The 8,447-nt window shown below is 33.5% G+C and overlaps 3 protein-coding genes across 6 annotated transcripts in view; all 3 read right to left on the reverse strand.

The window, feature by feature from the left end:
* Positions 1-669: 669 nt before the first annotated feature.
* On the reverse strand, positions 670-2,633 carry LOC100185555 (enoyl-CoA delta isomerase 2, mitochondrial-like). Of its 2 annotated transcripts, XM_026833827.1 has the most exons (6): positions 2,423-2,633; positions 2,164-2,280; positions 1,919-2,079; positions 1,647-1,857; positions 1,354-1,497; positions 670-1,112 (listed from the first exon to the last, which is right to left on the reverse strand). In XM_026833827.1, exons 2-6 carry the CDS (start codon positions 2,254-2,256, stop codon positions 930-932), a joined length of 792 nt encoding a protein of 263 aa, XP_026689628.1. In that variant the 5' UTR covers positions 2,257-2,280; positions 2,423-2,633; the 3' UTR covers positions 670-929. The 2 variants fall into 2 exon arrangements, with proteins under 2 accessions (XP_026689628.1, XP_026689627.1); XM_026833826.1 differs by lacking the exon at positions 2,423-2,633 and having other exon boundaries at positions 2,164-2,314.
* A 234-nt stretch (positions 2,634-2,867) lies between these two features.
* On the reverse strand, positions 2,868-4,542 carry LOC100179990 (enoyl-CoA delta isomerase 2, mitochondrial). The gene is made up of 5 exons (XM_002126616.4): positions 4,444-4,542; positions 4,094-4,260; positions 3,765-3,975; positions 3,408-3,551; positions 2,868-3,047 (listed from the first exon to the last, which is right to left on the reverse strand). Exons 1-5 carry the CDS (start codon positions 4,540-4,542, stop codon positions 2,868-2,870), a joined length of 801 nt encoding a protein of 266 aa, XP_002126652.1.
* A 43-nt stretch (positions 4,543-4,585) lies between these two features.
* LOC100182323 (enoyl-CoA delta isomerase 2, mitochondrial) overlaps positions 4,586-8,447 on the reverse strand; it is a 6,170-nt gene continuing 2,308 nt past the window's right edge. For 2 of the 3 annotated variants that reach the window (XM_026833824.1, XM_009859711.3), the window contains exons 6-9: positions 6,400-6,572; positions 6,008-6,218; positions 5,614-5,757; positions 4,586-4,947 (exon numbers count right to left, since the gene is read on the reverse strand). In XM_026833824.1, the coding sequence (XP_026689625.1) occupies positions 4,795-4,947; positions 5,614-5,757; positions 6,008-6,218; positions 6,400-6,572 (681 nt within the window). In that variant the 3' untranslated portion in view covers positions 4,586-4,794. Of the gene's footprint in view, positions 4,948-5,613; positions 5,758-6,007; positions 6,219-6,399; positions 6,573-7,571; positions 7,758-8,142; positions 8,242-8,305; positions 8,435-8,447 lie in introns of those variants that run through there. The other variant, XM_002126560.4, reaches the window with a different exon arrangement.

Raw genomic sequence — 8,447 nt, forward strand, 5'->3', positions numbered from 1 at the left:
GATAAAAAATACTCTTAAATTAAAAGTTATGGTAATATCAAGTCAAACCGTATAACTAACTTAGGTCATATTGTCATTATTATTTTAAACTCTCAGATATGACTGAATGAATAAGGTAGAACTAACGTATTTCTGGCACCGTTCTACGATTTAAAACAAAGCAAAACGCTCTATCCCATTAAAGCGAACTGTTTCTGTCTAACTATTACGAAATTGACGTGACTTCACTACTCATGTTAGATACACATTGTAACACATATACGTGATACTACAATTCAAAATACTGAATAAAGCAGCGCGGAATATCGGAAAAGACGGAACGACGGAAAATCCGCGGAAATGCGTGAATGAATAAATGTGCTCGCTTACCAGGTACCACCAAAGAAAATTGATACACGTATGTAACCTTTTGGGTAATTGCTTTTACAACCAAATTAGTGACCATCAATTGCCGCTAAATGTGTTTTTCAAGCACACATACGTCAACAATGGAAACAGCAACGGGCTTTAAACCTAAAACTATGGGTTAGAGGCAGGCGTGCTGACCACTGTGTCAGAGCATTGGACGTAGTGTAGTGAGTATGTGGATTCACAATCATTATTAATGTTGATAACATTATCCATCCCCAAGAATTCTTGTGTGCGCAAGCCATAGTCGAAAAACTCATAATCCAGCAACAATCATTTATTTTTTTTATATTAGTATTTACAGCGGAATTATAGCTATTATATGCATAATCTGTAAAAATAAAACTGTATAAAATTACACTAACAGATACACGTTGGCAAATCCATTTTCATCGATTATAACATAAAGACTTTAAAAATATATTCATATTACTTTAATTGTTAAATGCCTAAAAATTAAAGAGTTAAATAATAAAAAAACTTTGAATTGAAATAATTATATAAAATAATGATTAATGATGCTACAGCTTGGATGCCATTCTCTCTTCCTTGAGTTTTTGACGTTTCTGGAAAAATTTCATCGCCTGAACTACTACATCTTCAGACTGAAATCGTTCAATTAAACGCTTGAATTCAACTTCATTCACGTGAAGCAAAGTTTTTATCTCTGGTCCTCTTATCAATCTTTTTCCATAAATCATACTCTGTAATTCAATGAATAGGATTACAAAGTGTTGTCTAACACCGTAACAAAATATGTAATATGATTAACTATTAAGATATAAAAGGTTGTTAAAAATCATGCTTCTTATATGAAAATTATTAAAAAATAATAATGCTAATTTTTAATAAAACCAGTTCTATCATTTTTTAAACAAGATACAAACATTTTCAGTATGAACAAAATAGTTTCCTGCAGGAAAATGGCCTTAAAAGTAATTTTACTTTTATTGGGTTATCAATAATTTCTTCCACACGCTTCTGAACTTCAGCTTTGAAAACCTCTTTCGGAAAAACTTCGGTAACAAGACCTGCAGTGTAAGCTTCTTGTGCTGATAATGTGCGATTAAATAGTAACATCTCATTTGCCTGTATTAAATACAAAATGATGCCAGTTTAGTTTTGTTGTACATAATGAAAGCACAATTTGTTCAGTTTCTCTGAACTGTTTAGAGACATACTGTGTTTTCATTACTGTGTATTGCTTTTATTAAACATCAGACACACCATCTCCCCACCTTTGCATAGCCCATAGCTTTTGAAAATGTGTAAGATGAGCAACCTTCCGGTGCAGCAGCAATCCGTGAGAATGGGGTGATGAATGTACTGCTGGATGAGGCATAGACAACATCACACAATGGTAAGGTGGTAACACCCATGCCAATAGCAGGACCATTGACAGCTGCAATGATTGGTTTAGGAAAGGTAATCAATCTGTCGACCAGATCTCTGTTGAATTTAATTAAAGAATCAGCAATTTAAATATTTGTTTGGTCGAAGAAAAACTTGCTTGAATATCTGAAGACTATCCACAACATCTCCAGGCATAGAATTTCCACCGAGAAAATCTGCTCCACTTGTGTAATATTCCCCTGTACCAGTAAGTACAACCACCTTAACACTTTCATCACTTTCCAACTGATTCAAGTGGTGGGTGAGGGCAACTTGCATCTATGAAATAATATCACAAATAAAATAACATTTACCCAATATTTTTTTTAGTTTTTGACTTGAAACAACGTTAAACCAACCCACCTCTGGTATGATTGCATTTTTCCTCTGTGGTCGGTTGAATCGCAGAATTGCATAACCTTCTTTTATTTCAAATGAAATGTATTTACTAGACATCAGCAAGTTTTAACCTATATCCTTCTGGTATATTAAAAGTTATGTAAAATTTGGCAGCTGACCTGATATACATAATTCAAAGGATGTTAAAAATCTGGTAACAATGTAAAAAGTATACAAGTGTGCTTATAATATTCACATTGCATTAAAGATCCAGTTTACTCACTAAAACATTGATTTTGATATGCTTCTACTTTAAGACATTCCAAGATTCCAAAGTAAGCATTTTTCTAGTTCTAAATTATCTAGGAATACCTGCAAAGATATTTTGCATGAACCATAAAAATTATTATAGATAAAGTACATTATTTGCAAAGCAATGGAATATAAAAAGGAATGAATTAATTTCAATTATTTAAAAAAAAAAGAAAATAAACATGATGTACAAAAGATAAATTAAAGTAATTGAGGCATGTTTCAAATTGGGTTCGCATAGTACATCTTCTAACATTGCAACTTGTAACATTGGATTTTACTATTATTTAAAACTACAGGAAGTATATGAATTATAATAATACGTTTATGACATGTTACTGTTGTTTTACAACCACGCGAGGATAAATCAAGTAACATTTATTCATTCATTCAAATGAATGTCTTTACAAGAAAAGTTAAAGTTTTGCCTTTCTTGCTTCTTTGATTTTTTTTCTTGCCTCAAAAAACTTTTCTCTTTGAAGGGTCATATCCCCAGATTGGTGTCTTTCATCCAGCCGCTCAAGTTCCTGGTCATTTACTTTAAGCAGAAGTGGAATCTCAGGGCCACGTATCAATTGCTTTCCATAAACCAAGCTCTGTTAAAATAATAAGCATGTTATTTTGATCTCACAGAAATACTTATTTTTGCAGGCTATGGCTTAGTAGTTAAGTGCCTGCATTGCATTAAAAATATAAAGGATTTCATGCCTAATGCTGTAACGATTAGGGATTTGTTTATCCATGGGTAAGACATTTAATGATAGAACCCTGTGGTCAGTAATGGGTTGTCCAAATCGTCAACCATGCAGAAAAAATAACTTTCAAAGTTGCATACTTGGTAAGTGGGCAGAAGATGTATAAATGGGAAAATGTGTGTTATAAGGACTGTTGTTGCCCCACTATGTGCAGATAAATAAGTGTCATTTATTCATTCACTGTGCAACAAACCCCAATACCTTTATCGGATTATCAATTAACTCCTCAACACGTTTCTGAACTTCGGCTATAAAAACTTCTTTCGGAAATACTTCAGTAACAAGACCTGCTATATAAGCTTCATGCGCTGAGAACATGCGATTGAACAGCAACATTTCATTTGCCTACACATATAAATTTACTTAACATATCATACTCTGATTTATGTATTTATTTACCTACCAATTTTTTAATTTCAAAAACTAAAAATGAACCAAACACAAAACTTTTTAACATTGCGTTAAATAAATTTAACCATTGAATTGACTCTTTTTGATACACCATATTGTTAAGTTATTTTTTAATAGAAGCATCACGCTCTACACATAGAACTTTACCTTAGCATATCCCATGATCTTGGGAAAGGTATAACTTGAACAAGCCTCAGGAGTCATCCCATTACGACTAAATGGTGTTAAGAATGTAGCATCATCAGTTGCGTACACCACATCACATAAACCAAGTAAAGTAACCCCGATTCCAATAGCAGGTCCATTGACTGCAACTATGATAGGCTTTGGGTATTTTATGAGTGTTTCAATGCAATCCCTAAAGAATAGGTAAATCTTACAAAGTGACAATACCATCGCCACATTATAATTATGAAGCAAATTGGTTACGCATTAACAATAGTGATATATTATGGTTTGGAAAAAAGCAATCTTACCTAAAATGATTGGCCTGCTGCTTTTTGTTCTGCCCCTTTTTACGTTGGTCACTGTCACTTAAATCTGCACCACTAGTAAAGTATTCTCCAGTGCCGGTCAAAACTACGACTTTTATATTTTCATCATCTGAAACTTCTCGAAGATGTCTAGAAATATCTCCATACATCTAAAAAATCATAATACAGATGAAGAATATTTCATTTACAGTACCCAATTAAAGAGTAATAATAAAACAGACAATGTTTAGTAGTTTACATGTTATAACATTGTCATATAACTACTTGAAAATATAACAATGTCATATTTATCTAATGTTAAAATGATTTGTAAACCTGTATATCCTTCTCACCTTTGGTACCATTGCATTTTTTCTATGTGGTCTTGCAATTCTTAAAATGGCGTATCCTTCAAACTTTTCCAGCAACACAAAGTTGGTCAACATTGCCATTGCACAATTTAACAAAACTAATATAACCTAACCCCTAAAAAACTGAAGACAGAACTTCAATGTGAGCTATCCGGTAAATGGACAACGAATTTTGGTAAATTATTAACAGGAATCCAGCTTCAATTTGCTGCATACATTACAATGTAAACAGAAGACACAACTGTACGACTATTGGTTTGATGCTTCTCAAATTATTGTATTGACAAAAAATAATAACAAACAATTGTAAACTCTTCAGTATATTAGATGGAACTATTTGTTCTTTTCTTGGAAAAATTTCATGATGGCGTTAATACAATCTTCGGATGGCCATCTTTCCACTAACCGATCGCATTCAGCTTCATTTACTTTGTGCAGAAGGTCAAGTTCTGGGTCTCTCATTAACGCTTTTGAATAAATCAGCGACTAGAATTAAAAATGTTAAGATTTATCATGTATGTATGAACAATTGAAAATGTTAACAGTTATCATATATGTAGTATTTTAATGCATAAAGCATAAAGTCAAGTAATAATGTGTAGAAGACACGCTGAATATTAAAACGCTCGGGCCTCAGTGGTTTAGGAGCCTGGACCGAAACCAAAGTGTTTCGGGTTCAATGCTGAACGGCGGTACTAACACTAATCGGCGAATGTGTCCTTGGGCAAGACCTTTAACGGACATTGCTTCAACCCAGTATTCACTGATGGGTTGTCTAAATTATAAGCCATATCAACAACAAACATCATACTTAAAGTTAAAAAGTGTGGTAACTCGTCAGCACACAAGGATAACAAGGATAAAAAATTACGCGTCTGACTGCGCTGTCGCGGCACAGGTTGCACGAATGACTTAAATGGAGTTTCCGGGTGTTGGAATATTAAAACAAAAACTAAACTTTAAATTGTAGGATTTATCGAGGTAAAAGCAATCATTAACCTACATTCTGTTTGGTTTGCGTATATGCTTCCATTACGGCTAAAATTGTTTTACAATATATAGTCAAAAACAATAACTACATGTTTAATCAATGCTGCATTAAAAAATGTCTGCATAATAACGATAATAATATATGGAAAAAAGAAATCTCACCTTAACTGGTAACTTAGCTATTGCTTCAACTTGAGACATTACATCAGTTTCAAAACTTTCTTTGGGGAAAATTTTTGTGACGAGCCCACATTCTTTTGCCTCTGTGGCAGTTAGTTTGTTGTTGAACAGCATCATGTCACATGCCTGGAGTCAAAAATAAGTTGTTTGAAACCGTGGTGTTTTGCTTCTTATTGTGAAATTTAAAATGAAAAAATATATAATAAAAATTAACTGGTCCAATTCATTACAGATTTATAAAATGGTTATTAAATGAATTGCACCAAATAATTTTTAATTAAATATATATACTATCTAATTCATAAGTATTCAGCTAAGATATTGCTATATTTTTAAATATGAAAATAAAAAGTTAACTTTAAGTGTATTTCACTACCTTTGCATGGCCCATTATCTTTGGAAATGTATAAGATGAACAACCTTCAGGACTCTGGCCCAACCTACTGAACGGAGTAGAAAATGTAGCGTTTTCCGATGCGAGTACAAGATCAAACAAACCCAATGCTGTCACTGAGACACCGATAGCTGGTCCGTTAATGGCTGCTACAAGTGGCTTCGGAAAGTCAATGTACGCATTTACATACCGCCTGTACAAATAAATAAACACATCTAAAAATGGTGTCCAATACGAATTTTGCAATAGTTTAATATTTGCATTTTTTGGGTTTAATTTACGAAGATGAAAATATATGTAAAGCAACATAGGCTTTTCTAGATTTTTAAGATTAATTTTATTCCAAATCAACCGTAGGTAATGAAAAACAGAACCTCAACAAATCTCCTGATTCTTTCGCAACTTGATGCATTTCCTCCGGCTTGATCACCATAAAGTTTCCAAGATCATTTCCACTGCAGTAATAATCTCCTGCTCCAGTCATTACCGTCACTGCCGTGTCATCTTTTCCTGCTTCATTTAACGCCACAATGATTTCCTCATACATCTGTGAACAAATTTCTTTAAAAAAAATATTTTAAAATATATAGTACTTGATATTTGGTACATAACACTTTCGGCGCCGCACTAATTTGAACAATCGGACACTGGGTGCCGCAAGAATTTTGGATTTTATTAAATTTTAAATAAGCCATGAATTACAATTGAAAGTTGCAAATTATACAACAGTAAGCAACAGGAATCCAAGAAACAGTGACATATCCATGTTATCCCGTTTGTGTGGACGTATAACATCACTACCAATGTATCCATAACTTCACTTTTCTTCAGAGCCGTAACAATAAGAATTGGACAAAACAAAACTTCACAACATCATAATTGTAATGATCAGACACTAAATCATTGAAGTTTGAACCATTATCCGTAATTATTCCAGCAGTGAAAACATTGTAAACTAGTAATATTGCGTAAAATATACTTGAAATCGTCAGAAACAGCTGATCGCAGGATCACAAGCTAATTGGTCAAAAATAACATAATCTCAAAGCGGACGTTCGCATTTAGTCTCAATGCAGCCTAGATCGAGCGTACGTACATATACGTAGTTTACTATTAGTTTAAATGCAACACGGCACTCGTAACAATGAAAAAATGCTAAAACGTATATATACGTGTGATGGCACCGCGAACCATTATTACTTAAACGTATATATACGTAGATTGGCACCGAAAGTGTTAATAAAAACTTTTAATTGGCTTGGTGGTTATGGTAGCAAGGGATTGGGCAAAAATATAAAGTTGAAAAGACAAAATTATAGAAGTTAAACAAAAGTTATCAAAACATGCTTATAGTTTACCACATGAAACTTTAAAAGAAATGTAGTGACAAGTCATTACACTTAGTACCTATCTAAAACAAAAATGCAAAGCATCCTACTGCTAGTAATTTTTTTATCCCTTTAAGAATGGTGAATCTGGGACCACAAACGCATGAAGGGGAAAAAAATGTAATAGCAGTATGAGGTTCTGATTTTTTGTGACGCACCTCTCTAGTCAATGCATTTTTCTTGGTGGGCCTATTCAGCACAATCTTTGTGTAATTATTTTGCTTGGTTACGATAAGGTTTTGATAGTCTGTTGATGATGAAACATCCCCAACTTCTTCTTCTGCTTCACCTTCAGCATCAGAAAGATCTTTGACAATCTTAACATATTCTTCTTTTGCTTCATCCTAAAAAATGTCAAACAATTTTGTAAATTGACAATGATTTTTAAGTCTATTCAAACTTTACAGTGGGCTACATTCTGACATATCTACAGTTCGCAGTGTAAATCGCAGTGTGTAGCGCAGAAATGCGCAGTGTGTACAACAGCTCTACACTGTGGCATACAGCTTTACTGATACACACTGCACACACCAACAATTTAGAGGTACAACTGTTAACAAACCCAATAAAAAATTGAAGCCAATGTTAAGGGATAATAAGGCTTTGGCAAATTGGTTTACTTTTGACCATCATTGACCTTCCATGAACATGAGAGCGTTAAGACACCATTTAACCAACTAGTGTACAAACAAGAAGTTTAATGTTTTTAAAAGCAAAGAAGATTCGAACCTTACTCATTGGGCCGAGATCATTCCATGCATTCCACTTGGCTTGACCAACAAAGTTAAAAGTTCCGGGTCTTTTAGTATTGTTTGCACCAATGGTAGCCTTAAACAAAGTTACATGTACCATTATAGCAAATTTGTTTGAAACCAAACAGACTTAATTCTACCTGTTTAAATAATGCATATATTTGTAGTTTGACATCATTTCCAGGTTCTTGTTTCAATGTGTTTAACCTTTGCTTTGCTGTCTCGAAATCACCGTCTACTTTTGATGACAACATTCGACAGCTCTGATACTTTAAAAAAAGA

Source organism: Ciona intestinalis, chromosome 3, assembly GCF_000224145.3.
Source record: "Ciona intestinalis chromosome 3, KH, whole genome shotgun sequence".
Classification (NCBI taxonomy): Eukaryota; Metazoa; Chordata; class Ascidiacea; order Phlebobranchia; family Cionidae; genus Ciona; species Ciona intestinalis.

What these genes read in the sequence shown, in the direction of transcription:
- LOC100179990 (XM_002126616.4), bottom strand. Translation starts at nt 4,542, where the DNA reads ATGGCAATGTTGACCAACTTTGTGTTGCTGGAAAAGTTTGAAGGATAC. An exon ending in AGATCATGGGATATGCTAAG is followed by an intron (nt 3,552 to 3,764) that starts GTAAAGTTCTAT and finishes TTATATGTGTAG; the next exon opens with GCAAATGAAATGTTGCTGTT. An exon ending in TAATTGATAATCCGATAAAG is followed by an intron (nt 3,048 to 3,407) that starts GTATTGGGGTTT and finishes TTATTTTAACAG; the next exon opens with AGCTTGGTTTATGGAAAGCA.
- LOC100185555 (XM_026833827.1), bottom strand. Translation starts at nt 2,256, where the DNA reads ATGTCTAGTAAATACATTTCATTTGAAATAAAAGAAGGTTATGCAATT. An exon ending in AAAATGCAATCATACCAGAG is followed by an intron (nt 2,080 to 2,163) that starts GTGGGTTGGTTT and finishes ATTATTTCATAG; the next exon opens with ATGCAAGTTGCCCTCACCCA. An exon ending in TTATTGATAACCCAATAAAA is followed by an intron (nt 1,113 to 1,353) that starts GTAAAATTACTT and finishes ATTGAATTACAG; the next exon opens with AGTATGATTTATGGAAAAAG.